Source organism: Podarcis filfolensis (assembly GCF_964270895.1).
Source record: "Podarcis filfolensis genome assembly, chromosome: 4".
Taxonomy (NCBI): domain Eukaryota; kingdom Metazoa; phylum Chordata; class Lepidosauria; order Squamata; family Lacertidae; genus Podarcis; species Podarcis filfolensis.
This window is the reverse complement of record NC_139607.1, coordinates 97120465-97141366: the sequence shown is the minus strand read 5'-3', so window position 1 is coordinate 97141366 and position 20902 is coordinate 97120465. Positions and strand designations below refer to the sequence as shown.

The following is a 20902-nucleotide window of genomic DNA, read 5'->3' as shown; positions in this document are numbered from 1 at the left end:
TTGTCCAGTAGCACCTTAGAGACCAACAGAGTTTGTTCTGGGTATAAGCTTTTGTGTGCATGCACAAAACTACATGTGAATAAAAGTATCTGAAGAAGTGTGCATGCACATGAAATCTTATACCCAGAACAAACTTAGTTGTTTATTATTATTATTATTATTATTATTATTATTATTATTATTCTAACGCTATCTAGGCTGGTGGCCATCACTGCCTCCTGCGGAAATGAGTTCCACAGCTTAACGATGTGCTGCGTAAAGAGGGGCTTTCTTTTGCCTGCCCCAAATCTTCCCACCTAAATCCTGCGATTAGACACAAACACACACACACACACACACACACACACACACACACAGGGCTCATCCAGACTTCCTGTTGTGCCGCGCTTTTTAGCCACAACTCCATGTTTTAAAGTTCTGTGTCTGATCTTTTTTCTTTTCCCCAGGAAAACCCATTTGCTGCTGTTGTTTTTTTAACAGCTGAATTGGAGCAGCTGGCAGCCGGCGGAAAACGCAGTTGCCGTTTGCTCCGGTTCAGGGTTAAAAATGCAGGTTTTCCTGGGGAAAGTACTGGGAGAGAAAGAGAGAGAAAATCCTCAGGCACGAGGGTTCTGCGTGTCAGCCTTACGCAGAAACGTTTGAGGTTTACAAGGAACCAGCTTAATAGGGAGCTCCATTCTGCCGACTCTGACCGATGGTTCCACCTAGATCAGTACAGTTCCCATCCCTGCCTGGCGATGTCAAGTATCAAACTCGGGAAATAAATAATAATAATAATAATAATAATAATAATTTATTACTTTTTTTTAATAATTTTTTTATTGGTTTTTCAACACATATTAAAAGACAATGCAACACAATACATAAACAAACAAACATATAAACACGTATAATTTCTTAACCTTTTTTCCTTAAACCTTCTTTCAACGACTTCCCCATACCTCCCCTTTCTGCATCCCTGTTTTAAATCTTTCCAGCAACCCCTAATTTCAATTACTTACAACACTTTCTTTAAATCTTTTTTCTCATATCCAATTGTTTGTCACTGCAATTCTATTTTGCATTACCCAAGACATTTTAACACTCATTAATTTTACAACAGTTCTTAAGATAAACTTTAAATTTCTTCCAATCTTCTTCCACCGTCTCTTTCCCTTGGTCAATAATAATTTATTACTTATACCCCGCCCATCTGGCTGGGCTTCCCCAGCCACTCTGGGCGGCTTCCAACAAAATATTAAAATACAGTAATGCATCAAACATAAAAAGCTTCCCTAAACAGGGCTGCCTTCAGATGCCTTCTAAAAGTCTGGTAGTTGTTCTCTTTGACATCTGGTGGGAGGGCGTTCCACAGGGCGGGTGCCACCCCCGAGAAGGCCCTCTGCCTGGTTCCCTGTAACTTGGCTTCTCGCAGTGAGGGAGCCGCCAGAAGGCCCTCGGCGCTGGACCTCAGTGTCCAGGCTGAACGATGGGGGTGGAGATGTTTCTTCAGGTCTACTGGGCCGAGGCCGTTTAGGGCTTTAAATGTCAGCACCAACACTTTGAATTGTGCTCGGAAACGTACTGGGAGCCAATGTAGGTCTTTCAAGACCGGTGTTATGTGGTCTCGGCGGCTGCTCCCAGTCATAGCTGTCAACATTTCCCTTTTTTAAAGGGAAATTCCCTTATTCCAAATAGGATTCCTTGCAAGAAAAGGGAAAAGTTGACAGCTATGCTCCCAGTCACTCATCTAGCTGCCACATTCTGGATTAATTGCAGTTTCCGGGTCACCTTCAAAGGTAGCCCCACATAGAGCGCATTGCAGTAGTCCAAGCGGGAGATAACCTTGCGCATGCCAAGAGGATGCCTCACCCCCGAGCTATGACTTGACCCCCCCCCCCAAACTTACCTCGGAATCTGCAACTTCAAACCTAAAAATAAGAAGGCGGGCAGCCTCCTGCACCCAGGGCCGGTCTAATTCCTCTGCCCCTTTTCGTTCAAGCAACATTGTGGTTTCAGCGGCAACCGGCAGGAGGCCGCCCCCCCCCGCCTTTGTCCATGCATCACTTTCACCCGAAATTGACACACCAACCGCTTCCTCCTTTTGCACAAGTTTCGCTCTGAAGTGTCCCTGGTGGGGTTGCTTGCAGGAGGAGACGGCCGTCCATTCATCGCCTGCTACCGACTCTGTGGCAATTCGCTGACACATTTAGGGAGGAGGAAGCAGCCACAAAGCCGCCTGCCTCTCTCAAATGCTCCTCCTGGGCAGCAAATTTCAAACTCTTTTTAATGCTCCAGCATCTAAGGAATTGCATTTCTTGTTCCCGTCGTTTTTTATTTTATCGGGGTTAGGAAGGATACTGAAAATTAATCTAGGGTCAGGTATTTGTCTGGTCCAGGAGTCAGCAAACTTTTTCAGCAGGGGGCCAGTCCACTGTCCCTCAGACCTTGTGGGGGGCCGGACTATATTTTCTGGGGAGGGGGAATGAACAAATTCCTATGCCCCACAAATAACCCATTTTAAATGAAAGCACACATTCTACTCATGTAAAAACACCAGGCAGGCCCTGCAAATAACCCAGAGATGCATTTTAAATAAAAGGGCACATTCTACTCGTGTAAAAACACGCTGATTGCCAGACCATCTGGGAGCCGGATTTAGAAGGCGAGTGGACCGGATCCGGCCCCCGGGCCTTAGTTTGCCTACCCATGGTCTGGTCAAAAGAGATACAGGACTCAGCTATACAGCTGCAAATGAAACACTCTGAATGTGTTGCAAAGTGCAATATATATTTGTGACACCAAGTGGTGAAAAAAAAGCATTTCCACAATGTTTTGAACAGGTGTGTAGATTCCGCCGCAGTCTATTTGTCAAATAACCGCACTTGCAAGAAATTCTTCTTTTAGCATGGTGGCAACGAAACTTTGGAACTCCCTGCCTGTACTCGTTTTTGCACCTGCTTAAAACATTTTCGTTGGGCAAGCCTATCCAGTTGATGAGTTTCATCTCTATTACCTCTAATTTCAAATATTTTTAAAAGGTTTCTACATAGTTCTTAACTCACAGAACCATAGAATGGCAGCTGAACTAAATGAGCCACCCAGAGTGGCTGGGGAAGTCCAGCCAGATGGGCAGGGTATAAAAATAAATTATTATTATTATTATTATTATTATTATTATTATTATTATTATCATCATCATCATCATCCTCCTCAGGGTCCCAACTCTGCAATTCTATGACATCTCACAGATAATAACCGAGGGACACTCGACAGCCAAACTCTGTCAACGGTGTTTTATAGATTGCCATTGTTCCACCATTGATTTGTTAATTACTCTGTGTGATTTGTGCTGCTTTTGCGATGCTCTATTGCGTTCTATCATATTATTATTGGTTATTGTTTGTAAGCCGCTTTAGGGCTTTGCCTGAATGAAAAGCAGCGTAGAAAACTTGGTAGCTCAGTCAGGAGAGCCTGAGACTCTTAATTTCAGGGTCAAGAGTTCGAGAACCATGTGGGGCAAAAGATTCCTGCATTCCAGGGGGTTGGACTAGATAGCCCTCAGGGTCCCTTCGAACTCTACAGTTCTATGGTTCTATGAACTGTAATAAATCAAATCAAATTGATGTAGGGGGGGGTCTGGTCCCTGGAATCGTGTGGCAGATTGATCCCCCCAGTTTCCTATCCCAAGTCGATCCTCGCAGAATCTTTTAGGTTTGAAATATGAAAGTGCCGGGGGGACTGAATCCACACGATGAGTTCCTCCTCAGAAGCGACAGCGTAGGTGCCAACTCCCTGGGGCCCTGGGTGCCCGAGAACCCACAAAATTCCCCATGAAGGAGCCGGGCACACACCAATTTCAGTGCACTCTGCATGGCACCCATGGCCCCGGGCAGTGCTTTTTTTCAATAATAATAATAATATATTATTTATACCCCACCCATCTGGCTGGATTTCCCCAGCCACTCTGGGCGGCTTCCAACAGAATATTAAAATACAGTAACCTATTAAACATTAAAAGCTTCCCTAAACAGGGCTGCCTTTGGATGTCTTCTAAAAGTCTGGTAGTTGTTCTCTTTGACATCGGGGGGGGGGGGGGCATTCCACAGGGCGGGCGCCACCACCGAGAAGGCCCTGTGCCTGGTTCCCTGTAACTTGGCTTCTCGCAGTGAGGGAACCACCAGAAGGCCCTCAGAGCTGGACATCAGTGTCCGGGCAGAACGATGGGGGTGGAGACGCTCCTTCAGGTATACTGGGCCGAGGCCGTTTAGGGCTTTAAAGGTCAACACCAACACTTTGAATTGTGCTTGGAAATGTACTGGCGGCCAGTGTAGGTCTTTTAAGACTGGTGTTATGTGGTCTCGGCGGCAGCTCCCAGTTTAGAGGTACTCTCATTTTGATTCAAGAAAATCACCATTTTATAGTTCAAATTGGGGGAAATAAATACAGTAAATGGGGGAAAAGTACAAAGATTCGCAAAATGTTTAGGAGTATGCAACCCCCTAGAAAAAAGCACGGATCTTGGGCACGCACTGTCACGGGGGAAAGGCTGCACTCCTGAATGACAGACATACATCTTGTGCTACTTGGGGGTCCTCAATGGGTCTGGTAGCACCCCTCATATCACTCTCCCCATGGATTGCTGAAGACAAGCCCAAAATAGTTTGCCGCCTGAGGCGGAACAGCAAATGCCCCCTCTGCCCACCACCCCACCCAAGCGGCAAGGTGTGCAACAGCCGAAAATCCCCGTAAAAATCCCCCAAAGAACGAGCAATTTCCTGCCTTTTCATGACACCCCAATCCAACCGCCTGAGGCACGTGACTCTCCTGCCTAATGGCAGATCCGGCCCCAAAGAGCAATGACCTTCACAGGCGAAGGTCACGAACTGCGCGTGGCGGCTAATGAGAGTCGCTGGGTCACGTAGGCAGACACACAACACCTTTTCGTTACCCCATTCACACTCCACAAAAGCTGAAAGGCAGTTAGGTCGCCAGCGCTGAAAGGAACCGCTCCTCCTTTCCAACAATTGTATAGCGCTTAATTGCGTTGGAATTGTTTGCGGGGTGTTGAATTTGGGCGAAAGCGATACTTTTCTCTCCTCCCACCGCCGTCTCCGGGCACCTGCGAGGTTGAGAAACTGCTTCGCCTCTCCAACCAATCTGGTCCAGCGCTCCTGGCATAATGGGCACCTTAACCCCCAGCGGATTTCAAAAGGCAAAGTTGGCAGAAAGTTCAGGTTTTGAATGGGCACCGTTCGGATTAGAACAGAAGAGGGAGAGGGAAAAAGGAGGACGTGTAATACATGGAGCTCAGAGGGGGGACTTAAAATTCCTCTTCAAATGCCCGAAGGTTGCACCAAAGCAGGCAAAGGCTTGTTTTTCTGCTGCCCAGAAGGCAGGGCCACATCGCATGGGCTTAAATTACACAAGAAGAGGTTTCCAGGCAGGGGGATCCAAAAATCACTGGGAAAGTGTTGGTTTGGGGAACAGGAAAAGGTAACAGTTTTGCCCCTTTGCGATGGGAGTGCAGAAAAGCAAAACGGTTCTTGGTGCACAAAACAGAGATATTAAGAGGAAGTTTTCAGATCAAAGACGCCCATTGACCTCTTAATACATTTATTGAATTTAGTCAAGGATAGAATCACAGACTAGACAGCATCTTAAAAAAGCAGAGACATCACCTTGCAGACAAAGGTCTGTATAGTTAAAGCTATGGTTTTCCCAGTAGTGATGTATGGAAGTGAGAGCTGGACCCTAAAGAAGGCTGATCGGCGAAAAATGGATGCTTTTGAATTCTGGTGCTGGAGGAGACTCTTGAGAGTCCCATGGACTGCAAGAAGATCAAACCTATCCATTCTGAAGGAAATCAGAAGCTGAGGCTCCAATACTTTGGCCACCTCATGAGAAGAGAAGACTCCCTGGAAAAGACCCTGATGTTGGGAAAGATGGAGGGCACAAGGAGGAGGGGATGACAGAGGACGAGATGGCTGGACAGTGTTCTCGAAGCTACCAGCATGAGTTTGACCAAACTGCGGGAGGCAGTGGAAGACAGAAGTGCCTGGCGTGCTCTGGTCCATGGGGTCACGAAGAGTCGGACATGACTAAACGACTCAACAACAACAACAATTTTTCAATAAAGAATATAAAATTTTAAGAAAAGAAGAGAAGAGAAAATTGATTTGCAAAACCACATGTTATGGGGCAAAACTGCATTCAAAACTTTGTACATCGAGAGAAATTAGAACTAAAATGCAGGTAAATTTTCAGGGTTTTCTCTACTTTTTCTGCAAACTGATGTGGACGAGAACCCGAACTTTGGAGTGGAGAAATGAGAAGCCAATCTGCCCATCCTCACTCATCCTTAAACCTAGCTTTAAAAAACGAGTATGATTCGTGCCAAGGAACCATCACTACAATTCCAGACAACCCACCCCAAGTCTGCCACTCACCTCTGTTTCAGGAGGTCTAGCCACACACAGAGAGCGAGAGGTGCACGAAAGGGGTGGCTTTTCAAATCGCCTGTGCATGCAACTATGAATCCTTTGGCGTACCTGCAGGGCAAAGCCTTTTCTTCCTGGACCGGCTCAGGTCGCCTCGGCAACCCCCACCCCTGTGCTGCCTCTCCACCTGCTGTGCCCGGGCTCGGAAAGTCCTTCTGTGGGGATGCCCTATATAGGCAGCAAGAGGAAGCAGTAGAAGCAAAAGCAGGATGTCAGATGGCTGGGTGGCAGCGTACGAAACTCGAGGCAAGAGCGATAGGATCAGCAAATCTGACCTGTCCAGTAACCACATCCTGGTGTTGTGGGATGGCTGGCACAAAAGCACTATCACGGGCAGCAACCGGGAGCAGGATTTTGGGAGGATGGACCTCTGCCTGGCCTCCGAAAGGAGGAAGTGCAACCAGCCTCCGCTTTTATATATATATAATTTTTTATTGGCTTTTTAACATACCATTTTCAACAATAATTAAACATGCTTTTACATCCTATTCAGTTTTTTTGACTATCATCAGTCCTGTCTGAAAATTTTCCAATCTAGTCTCTCAGTATGCATTTCTTATTTTCCCCATTACATTTCAAACTCATGACCAATACCTCTATCTTTTCCTACTTTGTAACACTTCGTATATTTCTCCTTACAAAACTTCTTGTAGTCCTACTAGCGTAATTTGTTGATTGCAGTTGCTCTTCAAATAATCCATATACTTCTTCCAATATACTTCTTCCAATCCTCTGGTCCCGCAGGTTTTGAATCCTTTCTGTCGTTTTGTCCAATTTTGCATAGTCCATTAATTTCGTCTGCCATTCTTCTTTCGTCGGAATTTCTTCTGGCTTCCATTTCTGGGCTAACAATACTCTTGCCACTGTTGTTGCATATAAGAACAGTTTGACATCTTGCCTATTAATGTCTTGGCCTATAATACCAAGTAAAAATGCTTCTGGTTTTTTAAAGAATGTATATTTCAACATCTTTTTCATCTCATTATATATCATTTCCCAGAAGTTCTTTACTTTCTTACATTCCCTCCAACCAGCCTTCCCTTTTAGACCACTGGAATAGTGGCCAGAAGATGGCTGGCAGAAGAACTGTTGGGCGGCGGGTGTATCTGCCTGACAAGGGCTGAGCAAGAAAGAGGGAGGGAGGCTGCAGATTCTAGCAAATGCTTTAAATAGACCTTAGAAAGATTCGCCGATAGCAGAACTGTCTGCAGCTTTGGGCCATGGCTGCTATGTTGAACTTCCAGGCTCGGGAGTGCATAATCGTCTTCCAAAGCAACTGCTCTATTCCGAACTTAAAAATGGAAAATGTAATGCTGGTGGTCAACAAAAGAGGTTTAAAGACTCTCTCAAGGCAAATCTTAAAAATATAATAATAATAATAATAATAATAATAATAATAATAATAATAATTTATTTGTACCCCGTCCATTTGGCTGGGCCTCCCCAGCCACTCTGGGCGGCTCCCAACAAAGATTAAAAATACATTAAAATGTCACACATTAAAAAGCTGGAATGTGTGTGCAGAGGAGGGCAACTAAGACTCTGAAAACCAAGCCTGATGAGGAATGGTTGAAGGAGCTGGGTATGTTTAGCCTGGAAAAGAGGAGACTGAGAGGAGATAGGCTAGCCATCTTCAAATATCTCAAGGGATGTCACATAATAGATGGAGCAAGGGTGTTTTGTGCTGCTGCAGAGGGCAGGACCCAAATCAATCGATTCAAGTTACAAGAAAGGCAATTCCAATGAAATATCAAGAAGTGCCTTTCTGACAGTAAGAACTGTTAGACAGTGGAGGTGGTAGACCACAGGTAGGCAAACTAAGGCCAGGGGGCTGGATCTGGCCCAATTGCCTTCTCAATCCAGCCTGCGGACGGTCTGGGAATCAGCGTGTTTTTACATGAGTTGAATGTATGCTTTTATTTAAAATGCATCTCTTGTTATTTCTGGGGCCTGCCTGGTGTTTTTACATGAGTAGAATGTGTGCTTTTATTTAAAATGCAGCTCTGGGCTATTTGTGGGGCATAGGAATTCGTTCATTATTTTTTTTCAAAATATAGTCCGGCCCCCCACAAGGTCTAAGGGACAGTGGACCAGCCCCCTGCTGAAAAAGTTTGCTGACCCCTGTGGTAGACTCTCCTTCCTTGGAGGTTTTGAAGCAGATGTTGGATGGCCGTCTGTCAGGGATTCTTCAGCTGCGATTCCTGCATTTCCAGGGGTTGGACTAAATGACCCTCAGGGGTCCCTTCCAACTCTACCGTTCTATGAACTCTTTGAAACTCCAGGAGAGCCTGGGAACCAGGAAAGCGCTGCATCTTCCATGGCTGACACTCGAAAGCTTTCGCAGCCAGAAAGCACCGAGGGGGCGGAAGGGGAAGGGATAAGCGACTTGACCCTTGTTTCCTGCAACACATGTCAACTGGGATCTCTCCAGGCGTGTTCACAGCATCACGTGGAAGGTGACGGCCCGGTCAGGCTGATCTGGGACAATGCGTGGCTTTGATCAAAACCACAAACAAACTTTCTCCCTCCTCCAACAAACTCGCAAACGTTTCGACAATTGCTCCACAAAGGCCGCACACATAAACACACACGCAAGGGCTGCCAAGATGCGTTTGGCAAAAGACCCCACACAGACGTGAGAGGCTGTGGGAGGGAGAGAGGAGGAAATTCTACAAGCTGACGAGGGCAGAACATGGTTATCTAGATCGAGCTCTTGCTCGCAGAGAACAAACTCTTGTCAGATCCAAAAACGAGATGTCTCTGAGCGATTGCTGCTCCTTTCGACGAACTTTGCACAGGAAGTCTTCTTGCACAGCAAAATGTACAGAGGGAGGGCTTCTTGCTGGTGGCCCCATATCCCACTTAATGGATAGATGCTTGGCCCCCATCTGTAACGGCTTCAAGTTGGGGCCTCTAAAATCCATTTCTTGCCAGTCGCTTTTAATCCCAAATGTTGGGCTGAATACTGACTATTTAACAAAGTGTGGCTGGTTTTAAATTGTTTCTCCTTGGTTGTGCAAATTGGTTTTGTATGAGCTGTGAAACTGGGCTGTGAAATTGTTTTCAGGCTACTGTTTTCGTGGTTCTGTTTCACTGGAATGAGATTTGGTGCCTTCTCTGTGCATGCAAGCTGCCTGGGGAGCTCTCTCCCAAAAAACGTGGCACGGGAAAGATGAAGAGTTAAAATAAGCTAAGAAGATCTCTGCTGGGTCAGGGCAATGGGGGCGTATTGAGCCGAGCATCCTAATGTCGTTTGATATTAATATTGATATTGTTGCAGGATTTTGTTCCCTTTGGCTGTGATGGCACAGCAGACTTACAAACCTAGCGAAAGCCTTGTGGATCAGGCCAATGGTCCATGTAGCCCAGTATCCTGTTCTCACAATGGGGAACACGGGTGGCGCTGTGGTCTAAACCACTGAGCCTCTTGGGCTTGCCGATCGGAAGGTCAGCGGTTCGAATCCCCGCGACGGAGTGAGCTCCCGTTGCTCTGTCCCAGCTCCTGCCAACCTAGCAGGTCAAAAGCACACCGGTGCAAGTAGATAAATAGGTACCACTGCAGCGGGAATGTAAACGGCATTTCCATGCGCTCTGGTTTCCGTCACGGTGTCCTGTTGTGCCAGAAGTGGTTTAGTCCTGCTGGCCACATGACCCAGAAAGCTGTCTGTGGACAAACGCCGGCTTCTTCTGCCTGAAAGCGAGATGAGCGCCGCAACCCCATAGTCGCCTTTGACTGGACTTAACCGTCCAGGGGTCCTTTAACTTACCTTCACAACAACAACAACAACAACAACAACAACAACAACAACAACAACAACAACAACTTATTATTTATACCCCGCCCATCTGGCTGGGTTTTCCCAGCCACTCTGGGCGGCTCCCAACAGAATATTAAAAACATTAAAAATATTAAAAACCTCTCGCAGCAAGCAGGACCCATGCACAAAAGTGCTCTTTCCACTATTCAATTCCCAGCAATTCAGGGCATTCTGCCTCTGACAGGGGCAGTAGAACACAGCAATCCTGGCTAGTTGCCACTGGTTGATCCTGCTCCTCCATGAATTTGTCTGATTTGCAAAGGACAGTCTTGGAGGAACCCAGTAAAATCTGCATCAAAAATAAATAACTCAAGAGAGATAGAGACCATCAGACGCCTTGAAGTTGCCTGTCAACAGTGTGCACCTTGACAGCAGATCAGGCAAGTTCATGGGTCACCTGTCAGAGCCTTCAACATTATGGCAAGATGTATTATAGAATCATAAAACTGTAGAACTGGAAGGGACCCTTAAGGTCCTTTAGTCCAACCCCCTGCAATGCAGGATTCCCCCCCCCCCTCCGTGTGGGGCTCGAACCCACGACCTTGAGAGTACAAGCCTCATGCTCTACCACCTGAGTTATATATTTCTGCTCAAGTTAGAGGAGACTTTTCTAAATTTGCACTTGCACACATAAATTAGTGCATGCAAATCTGTGCTTTCTTTGTCATCTACCCAACAGGACAAAACTGTTGAGTTTCTCGTATCTGTCGCTGACTTTTCTTCTTTCTGCGCAAGGCCTAAACAAACGTCCCAAAAGCCTCTCCTCAGTCAAGCGCATTGCCCTGGATCCTTCAATATTTGATATGAGCTGTGTAAATATGCAGGTGCAAATAGTCTGATTTGCTCTCGAAAAACCCCTCCAAGAACCAAACACCTTGATTTCCTCTTTGGGGCTGTCGAGGCAACGTGAAAGCGTCACTAAAGACTGTGCAGAAAATTAGCAGCTCACACAAGTTAAAGTGCCGGGTTTTTTGTTTGCATGCTATTGCATTTCTGTCAAAGTTTATTGTTCTAGAGCCAAAGGCCACGCCAAGTCCATAATGCAACAGATCAATGCAGCCGTACAAAAGTTTAGCATTTCAAACCCTGCAAGAATACTGGGATACATCAGAAGTAAGCTTTAATTGAGAATTAGCGCTACCGTAGTATTGATGTTTTAGTCTCATTACGTGAGCTTCTTTAAATGATCTCCAGTCTGGAAGCGAGTACGAGGGACGCAGGTGATGTTGTGGGTTAAACCACAGAGCCTAGGGCTTGCTGATCAGAAGGTTGGTGGCTCGAATCCCCGTGACGGGGTGAGCTCCCGTTGCTCTGTCCCAGCTCCTGCCAACCTAGCAGTTCGAAAGCACACCAGTGCAAGTAGATAAATAGGTACCACTCCAGCGGGAAGGTAAACGGCGTTTCCGTGCGCTGCTCTGGTTTCGCCAGAAGCGGCTTATTCATGCTGGCCACATGACCCGGAAGCTGTACGCCGGTTCCCTCGGCCAATAAAGCGAGATGAGCGCCGCAACCCCAGAGTTGTCCGCAACTGGACCTAATGGTCAGTGGTCCCTTTACCTTTATGAGACACACACACACAGAGAAAATAATAGATTCATATACGGAAGCTGATGTTCTCCGTAAGAAGCAGTAAGGAGAAGTCTGAGAAAAGCGAGAGTGGAAACCTCTCAGATAGGGATGCCGTATTCAAAAAGCCCAGACACAAAAGTTGTTTGTTTTGTTTTGCCCAAAGCTATTGAGCCACTCTGGGCGGCTTCCAATAGAATATTAAAATACAATAACCTACTAAACATTAAAAACTTCCCTAAACAGGGCTGCCTTCAGATGTCTTCTAAAAGTCTGGTAGTTGTTTATTTCTTTGACATCTGATGGGAGGGCGTTCCACAGGGTGGGTGCCACCACCGAGAAGGCCCTCTGCCTCGTTCCCTGTAACCTCACTTCTCGCAGAGAGGGAACCGCCAGAAGGCCCTCGGAGCTGGACCTCAGTGTCTGGGCAGAACGATGGGGATGGAGATGCTCCTTCAGGTCTACTGGGCTGAGGCTGTTTAGGGCTTTACGGCGCTTCCTATCTGCAGTGGCTCGGGGGGAGCAGCTGCCCACTTTGCCAGCCCCTGCTGGCAAAGGGGGGAATTCCCCCCTTAAAAAAGCTCAACAACTCTGGGCCATCTCCCCTCATTTTCTTTAAATTTAGTCCCCCAAAATGGGGGGCGTCTTATACATGGGGGCGTCTTATACACCCAAAAATACGGTATATCTCGGGCGCACCAGCGGATTTGTCGCTGATAATGCCAGTTTCACAATTTCAGCCATTGCCCCCATCCAGAAGTTTACATAAGTCTCTGATCAAACAATGACGTCAGGACATACAAATATTTTCTGGGGTAAAGTATGTGGGCGCATTCTGGACTCTGGATGTGTTTGGGCTACACTGGTTGCTCAGTTCAAGGGCAGAGTTCGGCCAACACAGCCAATTTCTTCACTAAGTTTCCTCCAAAACCATATGGGCAGAATTGTACCCAACAATAAAGCACCACATTCCAGGTGCTCTCAGGGAAGAACTGCATGCTAAGAATGCATGAGAAGCTTTGCAGGATCAGGCCAGAGCCCCTTCTAAACCAGTACCCTTTTCTCACAGTGGCCAACTCAATGCCTCTGGGAAGCCCTCAAAAAGTTATTTTAAAGTTACTTTAAAAGTATGGCTGTCTCATTATCTCCCTCGCTTGCACCACACGTGTGAACCCTGGTTCAGGCCGCAGATATTTTTTCGAAAATAAAAATATAAGGTGGAACTTTTAGATTGAAGCCCTATTACATATGCACGAAACATGTCATTGATGCAATAATAATGCGTTCATGCTGGATTTATAATGAGTCATCCACACGCCATTCCGCTCTTATTTTGCAACGCTTCTTGAATGATAATCCATTATTGCTGCCTGGAGGGGCAGGAAGCTGCATGGATTGGCAAGAAAGAAAGCAGAATTGTGTATAAGCACCCAACATCATCCCTGAGAGAGCCAGTGCGGTCTGAGAACCAGTGTGGTGGTAGTGGCTAGAGCAGGGGTTGGCAACCTAAGGCCCATGGGCCACAAGCCGCCCACGGGAGTTGTTTAACCGGCCCATGAGCCACCCCCAAACTGAGCCACCCACTCAGTGACTCCCCCTGCGCTGCACTGAACTGCCGCAGTACGGCGCAGGAATTGCTTCCGCGACGCTGAAAATCACGTCTGCGCATGCGCAGATGCCAAAAATCACGTCTGTGCAGACGCCGGAAATCACGGATGCACATATGATCTGGTCCAGGGAGGGATCTCCACTGGAGTGAACTGGCCCAGACGAGGTAAATCTTGCTGACCCCTGGGCTAGAGTATCAGATATGGACCTGGGAGATCAGGGTTCAAATTTCTCACTGGGTGACCTCGCTGCCCATCACTGCCTCTCAGCCTTGTTGTTGTTTAGTTGTTTAGTCGTGTCCGACCCCATGGACTAGAGCACACCAGGCACTCCTGTCTTCCACTGCCTTTGGTCAAACTCATGTTGGTAGCTTTGAGAACATTGACCAACCACCTCGTCCTCTGTCGTCCCCTTCTCCTTGTGCCCTCCATCTTTCCCAGCACCAGGGTCTTTTCCAGGCAGTCTTCTCTTCTCATGAGGTGACCAAAGTATTGGAGCCTCAGCTTCAGGATCTGTCCTTCCAGTGAGCACTCAGGGCTGATTTCCTGCAGAATGGAGAGGTTTGATCTTCTTGCAGTCCATGGAACTCTCAAGAGTCTCCTCCAGCACCAGAATTCAAAAGCATCCATTCTTCGGCAATCAGCCTTCTTTATGGTCCAGCTCTCACTTCCATACATCAGTACTGGGAAAACCATAGCTTTAACTAGACGGACCTTTGTTGGCAAGGTGATGTCTCTGCTTTTTAAGATGCTGTCTAGGTTTGTCATTGCTTTTCTCCCAAGAAGCAGGCGTCTTTTAATTTTGTGACTGCTGTCACCATCTGCAGTGATCATGGAGCCCAAGAAAGTAATATCTCTCACTGCCTCCATTTCTTCCCCTCCATGGATCACTGCCTTGCCGTGGCGAAGGGGCTTGAATAACTCAGAGGAGCTATGAGCTATGCCATGCAGGGCCACCCAAGATGGACAGGTCATAGTGGAGAGTTTTGACCAAACGTGATCCACCTGGAGCAGGAACCGGCAAGCCACTCCAGTATCCCTGCCAAGAAAACTCCATGGACACGGACAACAGGTCTCTCAGCCTAACCTACCTCAAAGGGTGGTTGTTGTGGTTAAATGAGAAGGGCCAGAACCATGTGTATGCCAACTTCAGCTGCTTGGATATAATTGCAACAAATAAAATAAAGAATCGTGAATGCACAATGAAAAGGACATCTGGAGTGGCCCATCAAAGAAGATTGAGGAAGTACATTTTCTGCACATACACACAGTGAACACCATTTCCATTTCTGGACTCCAGAGGATCTGCTAAGTTTCATTCTGGCTGTGCATAGAAAATGGAATTTCCCCTTTTTCAGCTGCACAAGTGCTCCTTTCCAGAGAAGCCCTGGCCTCCTACTTATCAAAACTGAATGAATAAAGTCTCTCCGTCCTTTGGCACAAATCCTTACCATCAACATACAACCTGAAAAGTTTTACCTTTATGGCCAAACCATAGCTGTCAAGTGTCCCTTATTTGAAGGGACAGTCCCTTATTCCAGCGCCATGTCCCGCTGCTGTCCCTTATTGATGGATGTCCCTTAAATGTCCCTTAAATTTCAAAGGAAGCAGCTCCTCTCCCTCCCTCCCTTCCGGCCAGGGAGGAGGGAGGCTCCAACTGTGTTGCTTGGCTGTGTTGCTCACCCAATAAGAAGTCTAAGAACGACTGGGGGGTGGAGCTTGCATGCCTTGTGTGTGGCTAGTTAATGCAAGCTGAGGGGTTTTTTGAATGCTGGACGCCATTTTGTTGCACGTGCTGCTGCAAACTTTGCAGTGCAAATCCAGGCCGGGGAGCCATCTTAAGTTGAGGCTGCATAGGCCTTGTGGTGCATGTGATTCAGATTCTATTCAGTTGAACCTCTGGTTGGACAGTGGTTGGACAGTGTTCTCAGAGCTACCAGCATGAGTTTGACCAGACTGCAGGAGGACAGGAAGACTGGAGTGCCTGGAACAGGTGAGGCTGCAGGTCCCTTATTTTGGCTGCTGGTCCCTTATTTTCAAATCTGTAAGTTGACAGCTATGGGCCAAACTGGATGAATGACAGCAGGAGAGACAGGGTTAGGTTCCCCACTTTCTAACCAATCGGCACCTCTCTCGCTGAATAAATGTGAGCAAAATAGCAGCGGTGAGGGGGCGCGGCAGGGTGCTTAACCCTTTCACCTTAGGCAACCTTCTCCATCAAAATCCGGCTGCTTTCTTACCTGCCCACAGGGACTGCTAAATGATTTCCCAGCCCCTCCCAACCCTGCCTGGCTGTGGGGTTGCGTCAATGGCAAAGGTACATGTCAGCATCAAGTCAAGAGAATACGATCTGTGTCTAAGATATGATTCCTCCCATCTCCCTTCCGGGAATCAGCAATCAAGGATCAGCTTCCTACATCTCTCAACAAATTCCCTCCAGGGCTTTGTTTTCCTTGTAGACTTTTGCGTCTTCAAGTCGGCTCGAAAAGCACGCCTGACAGTTAGGGTGAGGATAAAGACCGGGGACTTTCCCAGCTTGCAAAATGAAGCTGAGCTCGCCAAAACAACCTGCTCCAGCCTTCCCCAACCTGGTGCCCCCTGGAGGTTTGTGACTTCAAAGTCTTGCCGTGCAGAGGGTGATGGGAAATGAAGTTCAAAACATCCGGCGGGCACCGGCTTGGCGAAAGCAGCGGTATTCTGTTCATGGCTGGGTCACGTCTGATCTTATCGGCAGAAAGCAGCCAAACACCCCAGGAGGATGTCTTCAATCAAAGAAAGAACATCTCCAGAAAACGTCACTCAGCGTGGACGAGACAAGAGCTGTTAATATTCCTAACATGAATAGTGTGGTGTTGTGAAACTTATTTATGTTCAACCTCTGGAGCAGAGCAAGAATCCAGATTGAAGAATGCAAGGGTTTTGCCTTTCCTCTTCACCCAATAAGGCAAATTATAGAAGTTATTGTGTGTTTTATGGGTCAACTTTTAATAATAATAATAATAATAATAATAATAATAATAAGAAGAAGAAGAAGAAGAAGAAGAATAAGGTAAAGGTACCCCTGCCTGTACGGGCCAGTCGTGTCCGACTCTAGGGTTGTGCAAAGGGTTGAAGGCAGCAACGCTTCTGAACAGCAGTTCCTCGAACAGCCAGAGGCGAGAGGGTCTTGTCTGAGGGTTTCTTGCAGGTATGTGGTTGGCCAATGCCAGATGCTGTGCTTGATGGGCCACTGGCAGGCTTTTTTTAGGTTTTTAATGGCAGCTTGCAGTTAAGGGAAGCCCCACGCAGAGCCCAGATGTGGAATGGAGGGAAGTCACTGGCTACACAATTGTTGTTGTTGTTCTTGTTGTTGTTTTTGTTTCCCATAATGACCCCTGAATTTTTGAATTTTATTGATATTGATGCTGCATTTTATGTTGTATTCTATGCTGTTCTATGCTGTTTTTAAGTCACATTTTAATCAATGTTTTATATTTGCTGTTTTTAAACCAGGAAGGGTGGGGTATAAATAAAATTATTATTATTATTATTATTATTATTATTATTATTATTATTATTATTATTATGGCTCCAGCCACCACAGCTATTCGGAGGAGAGCTGGCTTGTCCAGCTGTGCATCCAGCCATTGCACCCACCACCGCCAAATCATAAAATCATAGAAAAGCAGAGTCAGGGGGCCACTAGGTGGCGCATCGGAAGATGGCTGAAAATAACATCTCTCCGACCCACACGAGGTAATTTGGAGGCTATGATGGGGTAATTAGCCTCCTTAACCCCCCCCCCAGGATTGTGGGGGGGGCGGCCCTTGCCTGCTGTGCCCTATACCACCCCCGAATTTGTGGGGGTGGGGGCACTAGGCACAAAGCCCTCCTGTGGGATTTCGGCACTCCTGGACGCCGTCCCTGATTCGCGCCGCTAGTTGCAAGCATCTTCAAAAGAAACAATTTGGACGAGATAAATTGCACATGCTTCAAGGAAAAAGGGGAGTAAAGACTGCTGACAGAAGAGATCTCTGATAACAAGACAAGAATAAAATATGAGAAGATATGTCAAGATACGGTATGACTGAGGGGGGAGGGGGGGAAAAACCTGCCTTCCTTTTTCTTATGTGATTTAACAAGAATCCCCTCCCCTAATGAGTCAGAAACTAAGGACTTAAGCTGTGGATTTAAGGCTGTGTGGAGATAAACTTTCGAACCAAAGCAATGTTTCAAGATGAAGCTGGAAAGCTAAGAGTTTTGGAATGACACAGTTAAAAATGCCGTCGCCATTTTGGGAGGCATTGTTGGAGCTCTTGGGTCTGGGAGGAGAAAGAGAGAAATAGAGTTGTTTACATATCGTGGATCAACTTCTCGGTGGGACTTAAGAGCGACAAATGCCAAATTTATGATGGAAAGAGCGATGTTATCTACGAAGGAGATCTATGGAAACCATCTGGACTTAGTGGAGGAATGGGAAATCCACACAGGATTATTATTTTGCTTATCGGCTTAAGGAGACTAACAGAAGAGATCGTAAAGGAAAAATAGAAATTATATGAACAAGATATGATGTGGAAACACCAAGATAAGACTGGATAGAATTATGAATTTTGTTTGGACTGATTGGGACTGATTTGGACATTAACGCAGTAATAAGAAGATGATCTGAATCCCCCTTTGGATCTTGAAGTATGGGTTCCCCCAACAAAATTTAAAAATTTGGCTTTGTAATTTGGAATTTATGTGATGTGATTTAATTTGATGTGATTGGCCAGTTAATAAAAATTATTTAAAAAAGAAAGAAAAGAAAAGCAGAGTCAGAAGGGACCCCGAGGGTCATCTAGTCCAACCCTCTACGATGCAGGAATCACAACTAAAGCATCCATGGCAGATGGCCATCCAACCTCGGCTTAAAAACCTCCAGGGAAGGAGAATCCACAAATGCTGTTGGGTGACAGAGAGGATATTGATGCTGCTCATTGCCTCTGTCTTCACCCAAAGCAGTGCCCAACCTGGTGATAACAGAATAAACGATGCAAGGAGGGAGTGATGCAAGATAGGAAATGCAAGATAGGAAATGAGGTGGTCAGGGAATACCTAGCTGCTTCAAATGAATTGTCTCCAGGGCCTGATTAGCTTCGCCCAAGAGAGCTTACAGATGTAATCTCAGAGTCTCTGTTGAATCCTTGGGGAATAGGGCTGGATCCAGACACATCCAAGAAGCCTTTTAGTAAAACATGTTGCAAACTTTGTATGAAAAATCGGATTTACAATTATTTTCTCAAAAATGGGAAATGTTTAAGAGATACTTACAAAAAAAATAAAATAACAGCTACATATTATCCATGGTAGTGTTTGAATGATCCTTGTGAACATAAAATATTAAGAAATAAATGAAAATTAGTATGCTAGGTTGTTAGAAAGTATTAGAAAGTATATTGTTGTTGTTGTTGTTTAGTCGTTTAGTCGTGTCCGACTCTTCCCAAATGATGGGAAGTCTATATTTATTTTACTTTTGCTTGTTTGTTTTACTTTATTTTATGTAACATTATATGATTCTAGCTTAGCTGATATCTAAGTGGAATTAGAAGGTTAAATTAACATTTTATGTTAAACTAATGTAAGAATACACTGTATATATTTTTTGTATCTATGTGTTTGTGAGAAGTTAAATCTGTAATGACATTAATGAATTTCAATAAAGAATTTTTTCATCTAAAAGGAAGGAAGGAAGGAAGGAAGGAAGGAAGGAAGAAAGAAAGAAAGAAAGAAAGAAAGAAAGAAAGAAAGAAAGAAAGAAAGAAATCAGGTTGGCAAAAACGGAACTCCACAGCGCCATCTGGTGTCGCCGTGTTATAACTGCATGTACAACACATATAAAGCACCTGTCCTTTGCCAATGTAGGTGAGGTTCCTGCAGACTTGAAGGCAAGTGTTGTCACCATATTCAAAAGGGGGTGGGAATCCTCTCTCCCCTTCTGCACGCAGACGCCACATGCAAGCTTCTAACCGAAAGACAGAGGAAAAGAGGAAATGCTCTTGCAGCGGACGAACGTCCAGACTGCGGTTTCACCAGCGAGGCCAAAAACAGCCCAGGACCTTAGTTGCTCTCAAGCTCGTGTTTCAGAAAGTGAGCACGTCTCTGCTGCATTACAACCAAGAGACCAGCACAGGGAAGCAGCATTCTATTGAGTTAGATCGCTTGGGCATCTAGTTCCGTATTGGTTGCATTGACTGCCAGTGGCTGTCTGGTATCTCAGAGCTAGCTTTCTGCATGCAAGGCCGGTGACCTGCCACTGAACTCAAGTCCTTCTGCACAAGCAATGGACTTCGGAGCCACAATTCTGAATTTTGGGGTCCAGAAAAATAATGGTGGTAGGTCTCTGCCCTGCTTTGTCCCAGTGATTAACTTCCCTTGCAAACAGGCCACTGGTGACGTTTTTCCTCTTCAAAACTTGACAGATTTCCTGTCAAAGGGTAAATGAAGTTTAAACAGGGTGGGGTGGGGAATGCAGACTGGGATTTTGATGCCAACAACGTGTAGATGCTATAGATGCTTGGTCCCAGCTCCTGCCAACCTAGCGGTTCAAAAGCACACCAGTGCAAGTAGATAAATAGGTATCGCTCCGGTGGGAAGGTAAACGGCGTTTCCGTGCACTCTGGTTTCCGTCACAGTGTCCCGTTGCGCCAGAAGCGGTTTAGTCCTGCTGGCCACATGACGCGGAAAGCTGTCTGTGGACAAACGCCGGCTCCCTCGGCCTGAAAGCAAAAAGAGCGCCGCAACTCCATAGTCGCCTTTGAGTGGACTTAGCCGTCCAGGGGTTCTTCACCTTTTTGTTACCTAGAATTCGTGGACAGCCTACAAAGCTGACTGCCGGAAGTTTCAGGTCAAAGAAAGTCCTTCTTCACACAGCACAGAGTTGAACTGCGGAACTCTCTCCCACCAGACACAGCGACGGACACCAACTAATGGAAGATTGGACAAATTTGTGGGCTATCAACGACCACTAGCCGTGATGGCTACACTCAGACTCCACAGTCGGAGGCAGCAATGCTTCTGAATAGCCGCTGCTGGAAACCACAGGAGGGGAGAGTTGATCTTGTGTTCGAATCCTGATTGCGGACATCTGATTGGCCACGGTGTGTACGGGATGCTGCTCTAGATTGGCCATTGCTTTGAGGTTCTTCAGCACATAAGATCTTACAACAGACACCCATCTTGAAGCATCCGCCCCCCCCAAAAAAAGTTCTCTCTCTCAGTGGTGAACAGGCAGATAATAGCTGGTCCACACAAAACTGCTGAAACTGCATCTTTTTGAGACTGGGTTTCTTGCAATATACAAGGAATTACTCTTTCCCTAATGGCTTTTCTGCTTTTTCTCTTTTTTTTAAAAAAAGGCACTGGGTTGTGGGGTGTGATGATATCTTCCAGGCACTTTGCAAACATTAGC

The 20902-nt window shown here is 46.2% G+C and overlaps 1 protein-coding gene and 1 long non-coding RNA gene across 4 annotated transcripts in view; one reads left to right on the top strand and one right to left on the bottom strand.

The window, feature by feature from the left end:
- The window catches only part of LOC310760986, a 221998-nt gene that overhangs the window by 64916 nt on the left and 136180 nt on the right, over positions 1–20902 (top strand). The gene's annotated exons all lie outside the window — the stretch shown is intronic.
- Positions 1–20902, bottom strand: part of P2RY6 (pyrimidinergic receptor P2Y6) — a 47031-nt gene that overhangs the window by 6607 nt on the left and 19522 nt on the right. Inside the window, exon 1 of one of the 3 annotated variants that reach the window (XM_083610017.1) lies at positions 6531–6822. The exons of 1 other annotated variant lie outside the window; for it this stretch is intronic. In XM_083610017.1, coding sequence (XP_083466143.1) covers positions 6531–6771 — 241 coding nt within the window. In that variant the 5' untranslated portion in view covers positions 6772–6822. Of the gene's footprint in view, positions 1–6428; positions 6823–20902 lie in introns of those variants that run through there. One more of the 3 variants, XM_083610018.1, reaches the window with a different exon arrangement.